The sequence below is a fragment of the Westerdykella ornata genome (assembly GCF_010094085.1).
Source record: "Westerdykella ornata strain CBS 379.55 unplaced genomic scaffold EI97scaffold_50, whole genome shotgun sequence".
Classification (NCBI taxonomy): domain Eukaryota; kingdom Fungi; phylum Ascomycota; class Dothideomycetes; order Pleosporales; family Sporormiaceae; genus Westerdykella; species Westerdykella ornata.
Window position 1 is genome coordinate 105409 of NW_022986900.1, and position 20467 is coordinate 125875.

General features: G+C 54.0%; 7 protein-coding genes across 7 annotated transcripts; 3 read left to right on the forward strand and 4 right to left on the reverse strand.

The window, feature by feature from the left end:
* Positions 1-926: 926 nt before the first annotated feature.
* EI97DRAFT_446360 (uncharacterized protein) lies at positions 927-2051 on the forward strand (the record flags this gene model as incomplete). The annotated part of the gene is made up of 1 exon (XM_033800021.1): positions 927-2051. One exon carries the CDS (start codon positions 927-929, stop codon positions 2049-2051), a length of 1125 nt encoding a protein of 374 aa, XP_033649313.1.
* A 1126-nt stretch (positions 2052-3177) lies between these two features.
* Positions 3178-8020, forward strand: EI97DRAFT_259341 (uncharacterized protein). The gene is made up of 2 exons (XM_033794209.1): positions 3178-6202; positions 6259-8020. The coding sequence occupies exons 1-2, from the start codon at positions 3424-3426 to the stop codon at positions 7686-7688; spliced, it is 4209 nt and encodes a 1402-aa protein (XP_033649314.1). The 5' UTR covers positions 3178-3423; the 3' UTR covers positions 7689-8020.
* A 664-nt stretch (positions 8021-8684) lies between these two features.
* EI97DRAFT_437557 (uncharacterized protein) lies at positions 8685-10691 on the forward strand. The gene is made up of 6 exons (XM_033799364.1): positions 8685-8901; positions 8963-9030; positions 9089-9098; positions 9306-9560; positions 9623-9793; positions 9853-10691. Exons 1-6 carry the CDS (start codon positions 8886-8888, stop codon positions 10467-10469), a joined length of 1137 nt encoding a protein of 378 aa, XP_033649315.1. The 5' UTR covers positions 8685-8885; the 3' UTR covers positions 10470-10691.
* A 121-nt stretch (positions 10692-10812) lies between these two features.
* Positions 10813-12991, reverse strand: EI97DRAFT_437558 (uncharacterized protein). The gene is made up of 3 exons (XM_033799365.1): positions 12487-12991; positions 12103-12383; positions 10813-12053 (listed from the first exon to the last, which is right to left on the reverse strand). The coding sequence occupies exons 1-3, from the start codon at positions 12681-12683 to the stop codon at positions 11173-11175; spliced, it is 1359 nt and encodes a 452-aa protein (XP_033649316.1). The 5' UTR covers positions 12684-12991; the 3' UTR covers positions 10813-11172.
* Positions 12992-14970: 1979 nt separating this feature from the next.
* EI97DRAFT_462573 (uncharacterized protein) lies at positions 14971-15715 on the reverse strand (the record flags this gene model as incomplete). Its single annotated transcript, XM_033801278.1, has 3 exons — positions 14971-15235; positions 15313-15656; positions 15704-15715. The coding sequence occupies 3 exons, from the start codon at positions 15713-15715 to the stop codon at positions 14971-14973; spliced, it is 621 nt and encodes a 206-aa protein (XP_033649317.1).
* Positions 15716-16542: 827 nt separating this feature from the next.
* On the reverse strand, positions 16543-17267 carry EI97DRAFT_437562 (uncharacterized protein). Its single transcript, XM_033799366.1, has 2 exons — positions 17125-17267; positions 16543-17066 (listed from the first exon to the last, which is right to left on the reverse strand). The coding sequence occupies exon 2, from the start codon at positions 16868-16870 to the stop codon at positions 16577-16579; it is 294 nt and encodes a 97-aa protein (XP_033649318.1). The 5' UTR covers positions 16871-17066; positions 17125-17267; the 3' UTR covers positions 16543-16576.
* A 312-nt stretch (positions 17268-17579) lies between these two features.
* Positions 17580-20299, reverse strand: EI97DRAFT_437563 (uncharacterized protein). The gene is made up of 2 exons (XM_033799367.1): positions 18146-20299; positions 17580-18058 (listed from the first exon to the last, which is right to left on the reverse strand). Exons 1-2 carry the CDS (start codon positions 20188-20190, stop codon positions 17998-18000), a joined length of 2106 nt encoding a protein of 701 aa, XP_033649319.1. The 5' UTR covers positions 20191-20299; the 3' UTR covers positions 17580-17997.
* Between the last annotated feature and the right edge of the window lie 168 nt (positions 20300-20467).

Genomic DNA, 20467 nt, shown 5'->3' on the forward strand with positions numbered 1-20467 from the left:
ACATCGCAACGGTTCTCCGCTAGAGCTTTGTAGAGACTGGGCGCGTGTCTATTTATTAGAGTCTCCATTGGACTGGTCGACACGGGCATTGCAAACCGTAAGAGAAGCCATTCTTGTACATCACAAATGACACGTTAGTCTTGAGATCATGCCGTTATATCTTCAAGGAACGTGTGGCTTAGTCTGTGAGCTCGCAGGATGCACTTCAGTATGCGGGAGCACAGCCCACCGAGGGGTCGTCTTCGGTTCTTGACTCGCTTTGATTGGGGCTTCCCGCATATGGTGAGGGTTTCAGGTTGCTACGCAGAGAGAGAAAATCGGGAACCTCAGGTGCGGTTGTCTGCCGTCCCGATGTCCGCATCGGAGCGAGAGCCATACATGTGTAAGATGATATTAATCGTGGAGAAGGGAAAGAGAGATAGAACTGGTAGAGGTCAGATGATGATTACAGTAAAACCCCGGTATTAGGAAATCATCGGAATTAGGTAAACCATCGTGAATAAGGATGTAGTAGCAAAACCTCCCAGAACCAGATCGTGGACTTGGCTGGTCTGGCGGTCAGATGAAACGTCTGAAATGACGACGCCGAGCGCTACACGTGACGTGTTCAAAGGTAGGCTGCCCAGGTGGGTACCGGAGACAGAACCTCCTTCCAACTGCACTTCGGAATCCGCTCGTTTCTCAATGCAAGACATATTCATAGACGACATCGCTCTTCCAGACTCCTGAGATACCTGCTTCATATATCCTGGTTTAAACCGCGTTCCCTTATTTTTAGCTGCGCCTTATCAACTCAGTGATTCCAAGTTCTACCCCTCGACCAGCGAAACTCCAAGAACCACTCCTTCGCGTCCTCTACCTTGACCGAACTGTCCTCCAGCCGCCCCTACGACGCCCTCATCGACCGTTACAATTGCCTCGCACGTATGACGAATCAAGCCTCTTCCCACTCAGTTGCCAGCGAGAGCGCACCCGTTGTGCCTCTGCTCAGTGCGACCAAACCCGCAGAAGACACTCACACGCCGCCGGCACTGCTCGAGAAAGACAAACGTAAAGTGCCCGGCCTTTCGCAGACGAAAGCTGGCAGCCATGCTCAACAAAGCGCCACGAATAATGCGTCGACGAGCCAGACGATGCCAACGTCAACTCCAACCCTCGCACCGTCCCCTCCACTCAGTCCTCCGTTCGCCGATGGCAGGCCCTCACCACGAGGGAGCCCCCGCATATACCCTGCAGGCATTGGTGCCTCGCCGCGTCGCCGCATCAACCGCTCGTCGTCCCCCGGACTCCTCCATTCACCCGCTTCTTCGCAGATCTTCGAGCGCAACGTGCAGGACAGCGTGAGCGAATTGGAGGGGAGCGAACTCTCCCCACACCTTCCAACGCATATCAAAACCGAGGATTATATACCGCCTGTCCTTGAGGCGTCCTCCTTAGCCATCACAGATGACCACCTGAACCCGGACGAAGTGGAGATTGTTATGCACTCTGCCCACCAGCCTGTCGCCGCAACCGTTGCAGGGAGTCGCGATTCGATATACTCACCATTGCAGGATGACCTCTCAGTGCATGTCGGCGCAGCCAGCCATGTAGAGACTATCGAATCCACACCCAACTACGGCTCCATAGATACAACGGACGTGCGACGACTGAGCTTTATATCTTTCGCCGATGTGGTCCAAGCCGAGAATGTGGAGCTCGACCGAGACGGCGTGCAAATCATGAGCCTGTCCTCGACAGCAAACCGGTCTCCCTCACCGGTGCGCTCGCCCGCGTCGTCACACGGCTTCAGCGCCTCTCCACCCACGAGTGGGGCCGCATCAGAGAAGGGAGTAGACTACGTGTCCCCCAAAGGAGTGCGGGTACCAAACAGCCCTACCGTGGCGCTCCATGGCCTTCAGGGTCCATCACCAGCCGGAGAACTACAGATTGAGACGATGCGCCAAGCCTTGCGGAAGACGGGCAGCGGCGACTTGAGCGGCGTCAGAAGCCAGCCACTCTCTGCTATCAGTCTAGACGACAGCGGTGCCGACCGGGCTCCCTTCAAATAATAGGTACAGGAAGTGCATTGCGACGGCAGAACAAGCGAAGGGTGGAGCTGTGTTGCGGCCCGTCTCATGTTGCTGCAGCTCGGAGGCAAACAAGAGGGGCAGGTGGGTTCCTTCGATGTGCCGCTCGAGCTGAATGCAGGTAGCCTTTTCTACAATTTCGACGTTTCAACGGTGTTTGGCTTCCTGGGATGGAGCGAAAGCCGTCCTATTGTGTTGTTCCGTTGATGTGCAAAGTGGAGCTGAAGGGGAGGGATTTTTCATTGTGCTGGCTTTCTGGTTCACATTTCTCTTTGAGCGAAGCGGCAGTATTCCCTACACGGCTGAGTTCTCGGATTGACATGAGTGTTTTTATAGCTGGCTGGGGGCGCAGAGGACGTAGTCAGCGAATTCCAACCTGTTTCAAGCAATGGCGAAATTCAGTCCGTGTTCCTTGCAGGCAGTGCAACTCTGCGCCAGCAAGCAGATGTCGGCCAGGGCCCGACTGGGGCTGTATGGGAAGCTGATTCGACGGCGTTTCTGCATGTATGAAGACGAAAGGGTGTGGTCCTGGGGGTGGTGCTTGACGGGTGGCGACAGCAGAGTGAACTGCAGGTATGCGGGAACGCCGTCGCAACCCTACAGTGACACACGATAGATGTATCAGAGCACACATGAGGAGGTCTTCTTTTCCCGGCATGAACCTCGCACCCAGCCAGCCTATGGTAGGTAGCAATTAGATATAAATTCGATCATCAGCTTGGTCCTCTTTATTTGTAGATAGATAGATCCGCCGGCGACGCCAAGCCACCCACCTATCCTCGCCTCCAGCTTTCGGATCGGATCCTCTCTCGGCCCTTTGTCACCACCACCACCACCACCACCACCACCATCACCACCCATTCCCTCCACCCTTCGTCCACACTCCCGCCGTCCCTCCTGCTACTACTCGCCCCAAGCCGCTCGCTCCACTCTGCTCCCCGTCCGTTTTCGAGTATGCCCCGGGTGGCCATCAAACGGCTTTGAACAGCAGCGCCCTTCCCCCGCCCCCAGTGCCTGGGCCTTTTGCCCTCCACCGCTGAGAGAGAGAGAGGCGACTGATAGACCATGCGCCATAACTCCCTCTACCTCTCTCCGCAGTCCTCACGGCTCCCGAACGAGCTCTCCTTGCAGCGTCATTGTTGCGCCGGTTCCTGTTACACGTCCGACCCGTCGCCAATGCAAAGCTTGCGCCGCCTATAGCTGGTAACGGGCAACATCAACAAGGTGCATGCGCAACCTCTCTTCCCACCAGCGTCCGCCCATCTCCAACAGTACCTGGCGTCGTTGTTGGGTATATCCGTTATCTCACCCAGAGCTTCGCTGAGGTTTCTCGTGGCGCATCCCTTGGCCCAACATGGATCAGGCAAAGAGGCCACGGGAGCGAAAAGACATGGGCTCACCAGAGATGACGGCCGCAACACCTGTCCAGCGAGACGCCCGCCGCGAGCTCTCCTCGTCAACGATACGCGCCGTCACTCCAGAGTCAATCCCCGAGAATGGTGTCGCTATGCAGCAGTTTGCCGGTTCCCCGCCCATATCTCCCCGTTCAGGCGGCGGTCAGGCTTCAAGGGGGACGAATCCGCGCAGCTTCGTGGCAAGAACAAACGAGAACGAATACTGGAGAAATGCAAGAGAATCGGGTACACGACCGCGCACGAGGACAATGGAGGAACGGTCAACGCGGGACAGGTCACCACCCAATCTGTTCGTGACTAGCCGTCATCGCATAGGCTCAGTTCACTCGACAGCACCTGCGACATTTCAGGGCCTTGAAGAGGCGGTAGTCACTTCCATTGGTCATCCCTCGATCGCATCACCGCTCTCTCAACCCCCACCACGTACATCTAGCACAAGCAGTAGACGCATCATGAAGCAATCGCGGGATACCAGTTCTCCAACACCACACATGTCGGCGCCTTCGGATCACCAACCCGACTCATGGATCAGCCCTACCCTCGCCTCCGATGCCAGGAAAATCTTGAAGTTGATGAGGTCTACTTGTGGCAGAATGCAGGGCATGCTTGCCTTCAGGAGAGGGGAGACAAGCCCGTGGTCTCTTTCGTATTGCTACATAAACGAGGATTCCGGTAGTCTGGTGTATGAATCTAAGAATGATGCCACTTATCACAGAACCCTGATTCCCGACCTAAGGGGCTGCAAGGTACAGACCGCTTACGATGCGGATGCCTACACCGCATATATCCATGTCCGGCCGCACAACTCCAAACTCGATGTCTTTCTTCGGCCACCCACGCAGGATGAGTTTGAGTCCTGGTTTGCTGCTCTGCTCTGTTGGCAGCCCATGCGCCCTAAAGGAATACACAATAAGATGGCCAAACCGCAAGCGCCCCTGGTACCAGAGCGACGGCTAGCGGACAGTAGGAGAATGTCAGAGGTGTCCTTGTTTGGTAAGGAGGCTCCCATCATCAAAGTTGGGAAAATGATATACTGGGATACGAGTGTCACCTACAGCAACACAGGTACCCCAAAGTCGGCAGCTGGTTCGCGGCCACAGGCTTATCGAATCCAGAGCCATGGCTCGCGACGGTGGAGGCGGGTGTCGTGCACCCTCCGTGAGAATGGCGAACTGAAGCTGTACTCGGACACAGACGTGACATTGGTCACTGTTGTGCAGCTCAGGGAACTCTCACGTTGTGCCGTTCAACGTTTGGATCCTTCCGTCCTCGACAATGAGTTTTGCATTGCCATATACCCCCAGTATACGTCCAGTTCTACTTCTCTGTCGTTGTTGCGGCCAATCTTCCTGAGTTTGGAGTCACGAGTCCTATACGAGGTCTGGATTGTCCTCTTGCGCGCCTTTACAATACCCCAGTTGTATGGACCGAAACCTTCTGTGGATGATGATGGCTCTCCCACTTTGGATCTGTTCCGCATGGAACGCTCGCTCTTTGTGAGAGTCATCGAAGCCAGATTACTTCCGCCTATTTCACCAAAGATGGAGAACACGCCGACACGACCGACTTCGGCTGCCGCAAATTCAGGAGGATACTACGTTGAAATCCTACTGGACGGCGAGACCAGAGCGCGCACCATGGCCAAGTCAGAAGGCCAATCACCATTTTGGAGAGAGGAGTTTGAGTTCACTGATATGCCGGCAGTGCTCGCCACCGCGTCTCTATTACTCAAGAAGCGGATGCCCAACCCTAGACACGGCAAAGACGTGTACGAGATTCCAGACTTCTCAACGTCCGATGCCTCAGGTGGATATGCGGGTATCTCGTTTGACCAAACATACGGGAAAGCGGATATCTACCTTGACGACCTAGGCCCCTCGCAAGAAGTTGAGAAGTGGTGGCCTCTTGTCAACATGTATGGGAACTCGGTCGGGGAAGTTCTTGTCAAAGTCTCTTTTGAGGAGAGCGTTATCCTAATGGCAAGAGACTACCAGCCGATGTCCGAGTTACTACACCGATTCGACAACGGCTTAACATTACAGATTGCGCAGATGATCCCCAACGAGCTGAAAAAGCTGAGCGAGTACCTGTTGAACATCTTTCAAGTCTCCGGGCAAGCGATCAAGTGGATTCGTAGCCTAGTTGAGGAGGAGATCGACGGGACGTTGAAGGAAACCCCAGCCAGTCGGCTGAGATTTAGCAAGAGGTTAGGCAGCACAGACTCTGGTGATAGCTCTAACAGCTTTCCCAGCACTTCCGACAGAGAGCTTTTCCTCCGGGATATGCATAACAATGCTAAGCTGGAAGCCAACCTGCTCTTCCGCGGCAATACGTTGCTGACGAAAGCCCTTGACTTCCATATGAAGAGGCTCGGAAAGGAATACCTCGAAGAGACGCTATCGGAGAAGCTACGAGAGATTGACGAGCGCGACTACGACTGTGAGGTTGACCCAAACCGCATCGAAGGCAAGCACGAGCTCGAGAGGAATTGGAGACGCCTGATCAACCTGACGGAAGAGATCTGGCGGGCAATCTATAACTCTGTGCCACGATGTCCGCAAGAACTGAGGCTCATCTTCCGGCATATCGCAGCTTGTGCCGAAGATCGATATGGCGGCTTCCTGCGGACTGTCAAGTACAGCAGCGTGTCTGGATTTCTCTTCCTGCGATTCTTCGTTCCGGCCGTGCTGAATCCCAAACTCTTTGGCCTTCTGAAAAGTAAGGCAACCTATTTCTCGCTCATATAAAGATCGTCTGTGGCTAATATGAAATAGACCATCCCAAGCCGCGTACCCGTCGTACCTTGACGCTTATCGCAAAGTCCCTGCAAGGTCTTGCAAACATGTCGTCATTCGGTACCAAGGAGTCATGGATGGAACCCATGAATGCCTTCCTCACCTCACATCGCCAAGAGTTCAAGACATATCTCGACAACATCTGTTCCATATCGTCGTCTACGTCGCCCTCGCCTCCTATCCCTCCGTCCTACTCAACCCCGCTCGCGATTTTACAGAGACTGCCCCCAACATCACGTGAAGGCTTCCCCTCTTTGCCCTACCTTGTTGACCATGCGAGGAATTTCGCAGCGCTTGTTGACCTGTGGTTAGAGAACACTCAGAAGAGCGCACCCAACATCCAAAGCACCGATGGTGATCTGCTCAAGTTCCATAATCTATGCGTCAGCTTGCATGAGCGGACCCAGGAATGTCTCCAGCGTGCGGAGGCTGCAGAACGGCCATCGTCGAGCCTCTCTGTAAAATGGGAAGAACTGGTTGAGCAATTGCAAGGATCTGCCTCGTTCGAACCGTCCAGGGGCGCCGCAACACGCAACAAGGCACACCATGCGTCTAGCCTTTCAGACGTCACCGCGTCTGCCCCTACCAGCCCTGAAAACTCCAATGGTGCAAACATGGTTGACGATGCCGAGAGCTCAGAGGAGACCAGCACCCCCATCACTATAAAGACAGCTCGGTCTAACAAGTCACGTCACGGGCAGACACCATCGATCTCCGCTTCACAGAGTTCCTTGAATTCGTCGTTCGCGCCCTTCCTCTCGAACCCTTTCTCTCGAAAAGAAGGTAAATCCGCAAAACCCCACGGCCACATGGCAAATGATTCCGCGTCCGCAGCCGAGGAGGATGAAGCAGACGAAGCAGACACTCGACCCGGCAGCTCCGACGGCGTGCACAACTTCCCCACCCATCCCCCCTTCGTTTATCCACACCGTACAACCTCGCCGATCACACACCCGTCCAACTCCTCAACCTCGTTCTCTGCACGCCACAACCCTGACGCAAATGTCCCTGTCAGCTTGAGCCATATCGCTACACAAACTGGCAGGGCGATAGGACACCCTCCCGGCTCAGCTGGCGGCGACTCACTCGATGAGTCCGACGCAGGGAGCTTTGATGAGCATGCTACGGCCCTACCGGTGTTTGATAAGGAGCGGGAGAAGGAAAGGAGAGGGGGTTTGCAGAAGATCCTGCCTTTTAAGAGGAGGGGAAAGAAAGAGGAGAAGGAAAGGGAGAAAGAGATTAAAGAGAGGGAGAGAGGTAAAGAGAGGGAGAGAGACAGAGAAAGAGACAGGGATTACCGTGACCGTAGCGTTGATAGGGAACGGGGGAGTAGCGCACTCGGGGACTATAGCATGGGAAGGCGAGGGGCAGTTAATGAAGGTGGTGAAGAGCGAGAGAGAGACTTCTGACTAGATGGCTGGTTGACCGGAACGTATCACAGGTCGTCTGCGGCGGCAGGGGCGCAAGAGATACGGAGGAGGAAGAGCGCTTCAGAGTTGTGAGGGATGAGGTTGAGCGGATGTGCGAGGACCCACCTAGCTTATAGGGAAGGGGTGTGTCGAAGAAAATGTCTGGAGGCAGCAGTCGATTTTCAGTCCTGCGTTCAAGCGAGCACGCTTTTGCAGAGAACGGCGCCACAAGATAGCATGGTATGGCCGGCGGCATCGTTTTGATTGCTATAGACTGCCTACGAGGAAACCCCCGCCTGGAACGATTGGCGTTTACGATTCACGAAGTTGATTTTTGTCATTCTTCTTTCTTTCTTCTTTGAAAAAGTTGGTCACGGATGATGAGTTGCGTTTTCATGGTGAACAGGCACAGCGAATGGGAGTTGAGCAGGCGGTTAGCTTGATCAGCGCTTGGTTTGTACCAGAGTCAGTTCGGGAGGGTCGGGGTTGGATGATACCGCTGGAGGGCGACTTTTGATTTTGACTTCGTTTTGCGAGGAGGGAGGTTGACTATTGCGTTTTGCCTGCTCCGCCTTCAGCGATAGATCATGAGGGTTTTTAGGAGGTTTATTGTAGTTTTTGTCTATTGCTTGTTTGCTTGCTGTAGGTAGCTTTATTGCATATATTATATTGGTATATTGGATAACCTAACCTTGAAATTCATACAAGTAAATCGTCCCAGTGACCAACTATATAACAGACCTCGGGATGAACGGAGGGGTAGGCCGCACAGACACTGTACCTTATTGATCAGCCCCGCCATTATTGCGATTGAGGTGAAGAGTAGTAACCAACCGTGCAATTCTCCTTTTGTACACGTACTCCCTTTAGATAAGCAAGTGTAGCGACTTGTCTTCCTCTATAATGCTACGCTACTTTCGGAATTCACAGTGCAGCTGCTGGCGCACTGCATGGTGTTGCAGCCAGTCTTGGCGCGGCAGGAAGCTATAGAACGTTCTGGTAGCTTGTGTCCGGAAACACCTTCCTCGTAGCGGGTCTCACCGCGTATATACTCTCTTCCTTACCTTCTTCTCACCTCTCTGTTTCACTTCTTAGTCCAGTGGATCGCTCGCTTCTACCAACCGGTTTTCCTCCTTCACCGTTCACCAGCTCTCGATCTCTTAGATACCCCAGCTACCGCATCAGCAAACCGCAACCATGACGGAAGAGCACAGTACGTATTTTCATGTCTACTGCAGGGTTACAGAGTAATTGGAGTCTGACAATGCATGCAGAGCGTCCTCGTGTCTTCTTCGACATCACCATTGGTGGTACCCAGGCCGGGCGAATTGTTATGGAATTGGTAAGTTGAGGTTCCGAGCTGGCGATGTTGAGGGAGCTATGAGCTGACCAAAATGTAGTACGATGACAGTATGTGTCCCCGCAATTATACATAAATTGGGAAGGCCTTTGGGGATTGGCAACCTGGAGGGAATGTAGCGGCCTACGCCTTCAGGGGCATATCGTTCCTGAGAGCAGGCTACACATAACCTCGACTCCAAGCCGTCCTCCAACCCCCATTTCCTCCACTCCTCCCTCACATATACCGCGACACACCAATTAACAACCCTCTCACAGTCGTCCCCAAGACCGCCGAAAACTTCCGTGCCCTCTGTACCGGCGAAAAGGGCGTCGGACAATCCGGAAAACCCCTCCACTACAAGGGCTCCATCTTCCACCGCGTCATCAAGTCCTTCATGATCCAGGGCGGAGACTTTACGCAGTTCAACGGCACGGGCGGCGAGAGCATCTACGGCGAGAAGTTTGATGATGAGAACTTTGAGAGGAAGCACGAGCGGCCGTTTTTGTTGAGCATGGCGAATTCGGGACCGGGTATGTATGAGAGGAGGAGAAGAAGAGGGTTTAGGGTTGCATGGAAAGCTAATGCGAAGTAGGTACGAACGGAAGCCAGTTCTTCATCACGACGGTGCCGACGCCGCATCTCGACGGGAAGCACGTTGTATTCGGCGAAGTCATCAATGGCAAGGGCGTGGTGCGGCAGATTGAGAATCTGCCGACGCAGAAGGGCGATGGAGATAAGCCGTTCGATGACGCCGTCATTGCTGGTTCGTGAACACCCAAACCCTTTCTCACTCCGTTATACTAACTCTTCTCTCCCTCGCAGACTGCGGCCAACTCACCGGCGAAGCCTACGAAACCGCCACGCAGAAAATCACCGACCCCACCGGCGACCCCTACGAAGACTACCCGGAGGACCAACTCGCCGACCCAGACGCCGAATGGAAAGGCACCGAGATCCTCGAGATTGGCACGAAGCTGAAAGACCTGGGCAACGCGGCCTTCAAGAACGGCGACCTCAAGCTCGCCGTGGCGAAGTACGCAAAGGCCCTGCGCTATGTGCACGAGTACCCGGAACCCCTGGACGAGGATCCAAAGGACCTGGGCGAGAAGCTGGATGCGCTCAAGGCCGTGCTGTATTCGAATTCGGCGCTGCTGCAGAATAAACTCGGGAGGTTCAAGGAGGCGGTCGAGAGTGCGTCCAAGGCGCTCGAGGTTTCCGGGTTGGGCGACAAGGAGCGGGCAAAGGCGCTGTTCAGGAGGGGACAGGCGTATGCGGCGAGGAAGAACGATGAGGATGCGTTGGCGGATCTAGAGGAGGCGGTGAAGTTGGTTCCTGGGGATGCGGCGGTGGTGAAGGAGCTCGAGGCCGTGAAGAGGAGGGTTAAGGAGAGGAGGGAGAAGGAGAAGAAAGTCTATGCGAAGGCTTTTGACTTTGCTTAGGGTGAGGTCATAGTGGCCGAGACTTTCTAGGAGGAGAGGATAAGGAGGGAAGTCTTAAGGGGAGAGGAAGGAGAAATGATATTTCTGGGCCGTGCGGGTCAGAGGCCATGCTCAAGCGAGAGGGAGTGAGAGCGGTTCATGCAGGAATATGATATCCAAGTCCATCAAACGGGATCTTTGTAGAAATCAACCCTTAAGGCAACTGAACCTGATTATTTCAACCAATTCGTTGAGTGAGTGCGTGGGTAAGGGAGAAGAGTCCTCGATATATGGTTGAGTAAGGAAGTTCATGACTATCTCCCCCGCTCGAAAACGGCAAGTTAGAATCGCTTTCGAGCTCAAGAGCAAGATTGAGACTGAATTCCAATTTCACGGATCCGAATCTGTCTACTTCTAGTGCATACCCGACTGCATACCCAACTCACTCTCCATCTGTCTACTGTGTAAGCAATGCGTCTTCGGAAACTGCTCTTGCAATAATGCAACCAACAGCATAGATGCCCACCATTGCCATGTGTATACGCGGCTATTCAAAGATTGAATGCGTCAACCAATGAATAAGGAGAAAAGAGACTCAAACCAACAGGAAAGGAGCATCGACCACCAACCTTTTGAGCCTCGGTCATTTCCATGCATGCAATAACCAACCCTCTCCGTCATCCAAAACGCAACCTGCTCAATCAATAGGCGACCATCCGCCCGTCTAATGCTTCCCCGCCACCGAGAATGGCAAACACCTCGACACGACATCATTCTCGCTGTGGTGCTGTGGGACCCCGCCCTGCAGCACCCTCCGCAAAGCATCCAACCGCTGCAACTTCCACCATTTGTCGATGCGCACCTCGACATTCCGATTGACCTTGAACTTGATCCTCCCTCCTCCGTATGCCCGGCCAGTCTCCTGGTCCAAAGCAGTACTGTACCTAGGTCCACGCGTGGGCTTCTCAACCGAGTTGCGAATATCCGAGAAAGACGAATGCAAGCTCTTCTTATCCTTCTTGGAGATTCCCCGTCCGTGAATCGTCGCCAGCTCGTCCAGCGTATGCAGCAGCTGGTCCTGTCTTCTCCAGACTGTGTACCGCCTCACCATCCTGTCACCGTGGTTAGGCTGGTCTTCGTCTTCCGAGTCCAGATCCGCCTCGTCGACATCCTCATCCGCCTCGAGCGGCGTGTACGACTTCTCATACAGCAGCGCAATGTTCTCCCCAGCGGCAATCTGCACGCCTGCATCGGCGCTCTCGAGCTGATCGACGAAGGCCTCAATGGCATTTTCCGTAGCCTCTTCCATATCCTCGATCTCGGTGGCAAGCAGACCCCAGCCCTGCAAAGCGGCCGTCACCACGCTTGCTTCGTCGTGAGCCCCGACGGCAAGGCCGTCCGATTCCACAATCTCGAGGAAGAAGCTCATGATATCTTCCATCTCCTCCTCGGAAGTCCCGCCGAAGAAGGCAGCCGTGCTGAGAGCGTGAATTGCGCCGACCTTGATCGCAGACAACTCGGAGTCTGATATCGTACGTCGGAGCACATCGGCGACCTTGTCATAGATGTCGTCGGAATCCAAAGTGACGATAACAACACAAAGGGCTGCGCGGTGTGAGTGAGTGTTCACTGCTTGGGGGTACAGTGTGCATACCTTTGAGTGCGCAGATGGTCTCATGTAGCGTTGTCTCCTGCCTGATACTCCTCAGTATGGATGGCAGCAGCTCGCTCATCCGGTTCTCGATCTGATCTCTGGCATATCGGAGCATGAGGATGTGTGCGAAGGCATTGAGGCTCTCGGCGCGGCCCTCGGTGGTAGACCGCTTCAGGTTGACAATCTGTTCGATACGCGTATTCAGTTCCGTCTTCCAGGCGTCAGCAGGAACCTCGGCGTCGTCACCATTCCCATTCAGAACGCCATTGATGGAATTCGTACTAATCGCAAATCCGTTAGCGTGGTGTTTGTGTGCCGAAGTGCGAACATGATGTCATCGATCACCAACGCGTCGAACCAACACAGAAATTATTGAAGACTCACCTCCAGTTCGTCTCGTCACTCAAGTACTCCTCGTCGTCCGAATTTGCGCGACTGGCATTGCGCGAGGCCGCGCGCGAAGCTCCAGGGCTGTTCACCGCCGAACCTGCTCTGGAAGAGGCGCCCGAAGCCATCCGCGAGCGGGCTTTGCGGGACACGGTCTTGCCGCTCTCGAGGGCCTGGCGTCGCAAGTCATGCATTTTGAAGGCGTTGGGTGGTATTCCGGTAGAATAAGGAGAAGGATATGCTCGTGGAGGGGCCTATATATGGCCGTAACTTCAGTGATGAGCTGGCGCCCACTTCACCGTTGGCGGTTGCGGGGCCTAGATAACGAGGTGGGATGGTTGCAGTAGTCACTGCAGAGGTAAGGCGTCTCGGTAGGCGTCTGAAGGGATGCGTAGTTGGCGTGAAAAAGACATTGAGCGGCTGGTTGGTGGCAATCAACGGTGAAGTGCTTCGAGAAGTATGAGAAATCAACAGTGCTTGGAAGAAGTGTGCGTGTCTGTATGCCCAGGTGATGGGGACTGGATGACCAACCGACGCTTGGAAGCAGCGCACGTGACAGGCTGGGATTTTGCCAAGACCCTTAGCCATTTGGGTAAAGTCTGCACCGCCACTTTCACCACGACCTACCAACAACTGCTAACCTTGTTGATTTCATGCTCAGTCGCTCCTCTTACTAATATATCGTGCGAGAGAACGGTTATTCGTCTGCCTTGTTTGTTCCAGGGGTCATGCGGCTGAGACTCTCCGAAACAAGCGCGCTGGTGATAGGCCTGGCAAGAGGACTTGGGTAGATTGCACTCAACATGTCGAGTTAGCCTACGGAAGCAATATGCAGAGTCTCAAGCTGAAGCACACTCACGATCCGAAGTTCAAGTCGATTACGCAATGTCCACTTCAGGCCCACTGATAGCTTACGCCCTCAGGGCCTAAGTCGGGACAATATGGTTCCGCTTCGTCTATCCCCGATACTCTGAGCATTTCTCACTTCGGTACCTTTGGCCGACACAAGGTCACTGGACTGTTGACAAGCAATATCAATAAATACCTTGTCCCTATCAAATTAACGGTGCTCTACTGTGTACTGTGTACAGTAAGCTTCTCTGGTCCTAAATATACCACCATCAAGCTCGCTACCCCGCCTCATCCTCCCGCAGTCTAGGATTCATGAAGGATGTATTTGCGGGCATGCCTAGGAAGAGGTTCTACTCCATTGCGGGACAGGCCTATCAGCCTCGCCGCAAGTCCATGCTCATCACCTATTTCCCCCGCCACGGGCCACTAGAATCTGATCCGATCAGATCTGACCCCCAGACGATCTCGGAGTCAGACTCCAGCCTCACCCCCAAAACCCACAAGCAAAGCCGTTATTGTGCCACACCCGGATCTGCTCTCTCGCCCATGCTGCCCATTCCCCCGCCTCGCTCAACCAACCTAACCTGGTTATAAGATGTCATGCTCAACTACAATTTCTCTAAGTTTGAAACTTCAGCCGCAATGTAGTCCGGCCCCGGACCCGACCCCAACCCTGTTGATAGCCCATGGCAAGGCTGAGCTTGCCTGATACTGTGCGAGCGGAGAATGACGTCTAATGCCGACCGTTTTGGGTAGGGTCGCCGTGTCCGGAGGGAGGCGGAAAAGCTGAAAGGCCCAATTGCAATGCTAGAAGGCCCTACGTTTCGGAACCGGTTGAGACACATGCTGTGTCCTTTTGCAATCGGCCGACGCTGCGAGTAAGTGCACGTGTGTACTGGGATATGTACCTCGAACTGTAGTGGAGTCGAAATAGCATTCAGAGAGAACGTCTGGCATGGGGACCGTAGGTAGAGAATCACTGTCCTGCGTAATTTATCCTACCTCTTCAGCCGCAGCAACATGAAGTCACGTTTGGAGCATAGCAGATCAATATGTTCAGTGACAGCTCACATTCAGGCTCCCCCCTTAACCTGAAACCCACCTATGCAACCACCCCCAGCCCAGTGTCGGAGTCCAAATTCCTGGCCGGCCCACTTGTACGCCCTCCCGTCCGCTGTTCACAGTACCACAGCCACGTGTGCAGCGCAGCACAGCACAGCGCCGCACGCACGTAATGTGGCATGCGGCAGAGGCACAAGCCTTAGCAGCGCGTGTGCATCCTAGATCTGCCTCGCGGCTAAGATCGCTTAGAGCAGTGTTGTGTACTGCGTATCTAATTTTGTAGCAGATGGGCCTGTGGTGGAATCGGAAGAGCTGGAGAGCGGAAGAAGGATTTCTGCAATGCTTGAATGTTGAATTGAGCGAGTAAGAGGAAAGATAATGAATGGCCAACTCCAACCCAATGTGTCTAGCACCATATGTCTATGTGTCTAGGCGTACCATTCCAGCGCCGAGCTATGCAATCCCAATCCCTATCGCGAAATCGACCTTCGCGCTCGCCCTCTTCCCATAGATTCCCTAACTCCCGGAAACAAAAACACAAAGAAGTAGCAGTGACAATAAAGATCCCTAATAATAAGGCAGCCCCATCGGGTTCGCACTCCTCTCTCCAGGCCTCCTCTTCGGGATGTCCAAGTGGTGGAAGTTCCGCAAATGCTCCACCAGATGATCCCGACGCGTGAACCCTTTCTCGCCCACGCGGTTGCAGCGCGGAACCGTGCAGGGATACTCGGGCATACCTACGCCGTGGACGGTTGCTTGGTGGCGTTGGAGGTCTGCCAGGCGGGTGAAGTTTGCGGTGCTGGCGCAGGAGGGGAGGTCGCATGTCCATGTCCTGGTACGAGTCAGCATATTGTGCAAACTGATACATTGATTGAATGCCTGGATCGTAAAAGACCAAAAGTCACCTACCTCGTGCGACTCCCGCTCCTACTCCTCCGGTCTGCCTTCTGCGATTTCCGTCTGCGAGTCTCCTCATCCTCGGGCACGGCCAGCCGACTGGAGCTAGAAAGAGCTAGGCTTCCGGAATTGCCGCCGTAGTACTGCTGTGTCGCTCCCATCGACGTGGTGTAGCTGGGGACGACGACTTGAGGCATGGCCTGAAGGTAAGTGTCCGGAATGATCTGGTACGGCTCAGGAGGATAGCAGTTCCACTGCTGGTAGTAGGCTGTTATTTGTGATTGCGTGTACTGCGGGACTCCGGTTGCGTAAGTGGATGTGGTGTAGAGATAGCTGGAGCCGTCGCCGGAAGAGTACTTGAGGGAGGTTAGAGTGATGAAGATAGAAGGCAAGGTGGATTTACCGGATAGGCCATTGTGAGCGAGTTTCCCGTACGGGTTGAGGGGGCGGTCTTGGGCGCAAGAGACAGGTTTCCGGGCGAGCAAGGAGATGCCTTCTCGGGATCCAGTGAATCGCAGCGGGGAATTGAAGTTGGTTGAACGGACTCTGTAGGTTTTTGAGTATCGGGATCGTTCGGGTCGATGATGTTGAGTATGGGCGCAAGTAACGTCGAAAGCTGATGATGATCGTGAACCTGATAGTACGAAGACCACCTGTCATGACTTTATATATGAGTATGTTCACTGCCTCTCTCACGATGTTTGAACATAAAACATACACAGCTTTTCGACTAAGAAGAGCATTCCGACGCCTTGCATGGGAAGCGGGCCCAGTGTGCTGGTTACAATGCTTGTACGCCTTTCGATGAACCATGACTGCTGGTCGATCTGAATGTGTGCTGTGGCTTGCAAAGAGAGTGTAGCTGTTTGGAAGGATGGAAGAGCCTTGAGGCGGTGTCCAGACTATGATGATAGGGCTGAGACGGGCGCCCGAGCGGTCGAGCAAACCGCAGCGATTTTGTAAATGCCTAGCTTTCCAGAGCTTAATTGTAGCCCTTGTCAGCTTCGGCTTAAATTTTACCCTAGCTACTAAACTCGATTCTGTGATGTACAATAAGCGAATGCCTATATGCGGACGCCGGGCGTGGTGCAGCTACATCTGCGCACATCTTGTAAGATTCTCTTCAACTTCGACCAACGGTGAGATGAGTCGCCTTCGGGCGTTGAAACGAAGATAGAATATGCCGTGGCGCAGTAGAGAACTTCACTTACGGAGTTTAGACCCAAATCGAGCGGCGGTGTAGAATTCCCCACAGATGGGATGATCCCTCAAACGTTCAAACTGGGAAAAGGGGAAACAGAGAAGCAACGAGTGCGACAGATGTTTGATCTCGAATAGAGGCCGGGACCATATCATTGTTTACACCCTCGCATATCAAGGTTTCAATTTCACGCGGTTGGATGCCCTCGTCCGAAAGGACGGACAAATCATCGATCATTTTGACGCTCAGGGTCAGTTTGCTATCCCGCAGGAGGTCTCCAAATCGAGCGGCCTGTCCCCGTAGACCCACGACCAGAGCTTGCAAGGCACTAGAGGGGTACGCCATGCCAAAGGGGAATCTGGGGGCCATCCACAGTGGTGGTTCCCAGCGGTGAAGGGCTCCGACTTGATCAAGCCCAGCTACGGGTAAAGGCGTTCGAAGAACAAGCGGGAAGTCGCTATGAGCAACCGCAGGGAGGTAGGCAACCTCGCTAGCCCTGCGAACCAAAGATTGGAGGACAATCCGATGTATAACCTGGTCAAACGGGGCGATTGATGACCTCAACCTTTGGACGCGGTTAGATACATTTGCCACACCGCAAAAAGAGTGCGGAGCATGCATACGCCAAGGACGGAGACGACAGCGATCATAGAGCCACCGCCATGCTGAGCCATAATAGGCATAGCAAACTAAGGGCCATAACGTTGGTATGGTGTTGGTTCTGAGTTCGCAGGTCGGAATGAGGTTGAGCTAAGAGAAACGTGCATGGGGGATTCAGCGGATGCATTCCAGAGCGGCCCGCAGCATACCAACAAGCCACGCGCGAGGCTGCTTTGCTGGGGTGGGGGCGGCCAATCAGCGGAGTCTGGAAAAGGTTAGAGTTATGTCAGATCTGTCAGAAAACGCCCGGAAGCACCCAAAGCAAATTTCTTTCGAACCTGAAGACTAATAAGCAGCACCGAAAGACTCGGAGTTGACCGTTGTCTTGACCAATACCTATGGTTATGCGCTCTATCTCTAAGCGCCACGAACCTGCGGAATGAGCACATCACAGCTTCACCAGACACCCCCTCATGGTCCGTTCGCCTTGCTTTCTGTATTCGGGAATGCCTCCGTTCTGGACGAACCGAACTAAAAGGTCAAAACGTCGATTTCACCGTCGGTCCAGGGAGAAGAGGAAAGCCGCTTCCGACGCCGAGGTTGTTTTATACTCACCAACGAGCGCCATCTATCTATCGTACGTATGGAGAGAGATTCCACCGTTGCACTGGGTCCATCACGGAGATGGGTATTTGAACGGAAGAATCACTGCTACAAGGTAAGTCCAGGTCCATGTGCCAAAGATAGGCCATGAGCTGCTATTCCACTACTTAACAGATCGGCCTTGCGATCGGACAAGCAACCAGACGGGCAAATCGCACAGCCGCCCGGCCAAGCTGAACCCAAAACAAAATCCCTGTCACAGAGGATCTCTCCAGACTACTACGACTTCTCGCTCATAGCTCGTCTTCAAGGAATTTGTACTGGAATTTGAAGTCTGCTTTTCTCCTATTCATCCTGCAAGGCGTCAGTGTCCGCATTTGAGAGGTGCCCCCAGAGGGGAAGATGGGGGCCGGGGCAGCAGCACGAGGATAGAGTGCTTACCATGTACTTTCATAGTCGAAGAACCTGTACGTGCCCTGCTCGTAGTCTTCAGTGATCTCCTTGGGCTCTTCATGGCGTTGGAACCAAGTTTGGTACTGCTTGTGAAATCTCCAGCTTTGGGCCTTCAACTGCTTAGCTGCGAGGTATTGCTCGTACGTGCCTTGTCGATAATAGAACATATAGAACAGTGTATCAACGTCAATCCGCTGATACAATCGGGGGTCGTCGAACACCGCCAGGGGTTCCTGCGGATAGTGGTTCGGCGTGTAGGGGTATGGATGCTGTGGTCGGTAATGGCGGGGCGCCTCCGTGTCCGCGCACTGCGGCTCTTGGCTCATTGAGATGGCGAGGAGTCTCTCATCCGGTGGCTTAGAAACAGAGACAGAAAGTTCATTCTTGGTCGCCTCGTATGACTCGAGAAGATCTTGCAGACTGGCCGGTAGATGATACACTGACTCTTGTTCCTCGTCCTCTTCCTCTCCACGAGACTCGCCATTAGTCAGAGCAGGGGTGGCTGCGGTCGGCTCCTCCTCTTCAGCAACCTCTTGCGCTTGGACTCTCTTACTGTCAGTTGCTGCGCGCGAGACTGTCTCCTTGTCCGATACTGGAGCAGCCACAGCAGCGGGTGCGGCCGGGGATTTTCCAGTATGCGGCTGCGCCGCTGTTTCTGGTGCCACCGGTTGGGACTTCTGCGCAGACTGAGCGTCCGCCACAACTGCCTGGGTCTTCTGAGCAGGCTGTGAGTAAGACGGTGCGGGAGAGGCTGTTGCGCTTGTTCGTGCGCCCGACGGTGTCAGAGATGACTGTGCAGCTGTGACACCTGGAGGTGGTGGCAGAGGTGCGATACCCACTCCGTTCTTATCGTTCGCAGCAGCAGCGGCGGCGGCCGAGGCATACTTTAATGGCTCTCCCGGAGCTCGCGCTGGCAAGGGGGCTGGCTTCATGAACCCACTTGTCGAACTAGATGCACCCGGCAGCGGAGTATGCAGAGTCGCGAGCGCGGGGAGTGGTGACTTCAGCTGTGTCGAGGGCCGACGTGCACTAGTTGCGGTAGATTCTGCAGCTTTGCCCTTAACGCCTATGCCGGGCCGAGCTTCTGATTCCGCTGTATCTTCCTGCACTGATTGTGTGTCCTGGGATGATACGCGATCCACATCCCCACCCATTCCAAACATGGCCTCCTCCTCGTCCAAATTGAATTCATCGTAGATCGTATCGTCCTCCATGAAGTTCGGTTCTGCATTGCTCTCGACGTAGTACCGAATGTCCTCTTCGACCTTCTTGACCTCTTCCACTTCCACATTGCCATTGAGCAACGCCCTTTGCAGTAGCTCAAGCTTACTTTGATGCCACTTATGGCGCTCCACTGATTCTTCGAGTTTGGATATGCGATCGGCCTTGCCAGCGTCTTTCTTGCCCTTCTTCAACGTCGCCTGAAGATTCTCCACCTCTGCCTCGCTTTGCTCTATTTGCCTCTCCAGCTCGTCAACCATTGTGGACACGAAATCGAGTATCTCCTGCTTCTCCTTCTCCTTTGGATCCATCTTGGACGCCAGCTGAAGTCCCTCTTTCGAATATGCCTTCGTCTTCATCTCCTTCTCCACCGCCTTGAACTTCTCCATTTGTGTCTCAATGAGCTTTCGGTAGTCGAGCAACGGCTTCTTGTCCTTGATGTCGTTCATTGTGGCCCATGTCTTGATCTGGTCTCGCGACCGCTGGAGCTTCTTGATCTCTCTCTTCAGATCACCCTCCAGCTTCTCCTTCTGTGACGGATTCTGGCTGTGCTGGATCTTGTCATATATGCTTTCGAAGACGGCGACACGCTCTGTGACCGACTTGAACGTCTTATCGATCTCCTGCTGGAGCTTTCGTGCTGCCATGGCGGATGGAGCCTCGGGGGGTGGGCTGAGGGAGCCGGATGAGAGGGAATAGTTCGTGCGAATGGTACTTTGGCTAGGAGAAGGGAGGATACAGGTGGTCGATAGGAGTCGGATGGCTATTGCGCTCACGGCGTTGTTTGCTCGTTGAGGAGGTTGTGGCTGCATCAACGCGGCAAGCCTAGGCGATTCGCTTCGGGACTAGCGTCCGTAGATCCTTCGGTAAATCCTACCCGAAGCGTCAAAAATACGGTGGACAATTACTACAGTAGACGACATTTAAAGCAGGAGGATGATAACGAGGTCGAGTTGCTAGACTATAACTCTGCACAGAATCTCAGCCCAGCGGGATTAACGTGTTCCACCAACCAACGCCCAGCCCCACCCAACGCCCAGTTTCACGAAAACCCCACCAACTTCAAAAAATCCTATCTCCACCACCACA

Bases quoted from the DNA above. Each gene is read 5' to 3' on its own strand.
- EI97DRAFT_437558 (XM_033799365.1), bottom strand. From the start codon at position 12,683: ATGCATGACTTGCGACGCCAGGCCCTCGAGAGCGGCAAGACCGTGTCC. The intron at 12,384-12,486 runs GTGAGTCTTCAA...ATTTGCGATTAG, and splicing joins AGTGACGAGACGAACTGGAG to TACGAATTCCATCAATGGCG. The intron at 12,054-12,102 runs GTATGCACACTG...CACACCGCGCAG, and splicing joins GACCATCTGCGCACTCAAAG to CCCTTTGTGTTGTTATCGTC.
- EI97DRAFT_437557 (XM_033799364.1), top strand. The intron at 9,561-9,622 runs GTATGTATGAGA...AATGCGAAGTAG, and splicing joins CATGGCGAATTCGGGACCGG to GTACGAACGGAAGCCAGTTC. The intron at 9,794-9,852 runs GTTCGTGAACAC...TCTCCCTCGCAG, and splicing joins CGATGACGCCGTCATTGCTG to ACTGCGGCCAACTCACCGGC.
- EI97DRAFT_259341 (XM_033794209.1), top strand. From the start codon at position 3,424: ATGGATCAGGCAAAGAGGCCACGGGAGCGAAAAGACATGGGCTCACCA. The intron at 6,203-6,258 runs GTAAGGCAACCT...AATATGAAATAG, and splicing joins ACTCTTTGGCCTTCTGAAAA to ACCATCCCAAGCCGCGTACC.
- EI97DRAFT_437562 (XM_033799366.1), bottom strand. From the start codon at position 16,870: ATGGCCCCCAGATTCCCCTTTGGCATGGCGTACCCCTCTAGTGCCTTG.
- EI97DRAFT_437563 (XM_033799367.1), bottom strand. From the start codon at position 20,190: ATGCAGCCACAACCTCCTCAACGAGCAAACAACGCCGTGAGCGCAATA. The intron at 18,059-18,145 runs GTAAGCACTCTA...GACGCCTTGCAG, and splicing joins TTCGACTATGAAAGTACATG to GATGAATAGGAGAAAAGCAG.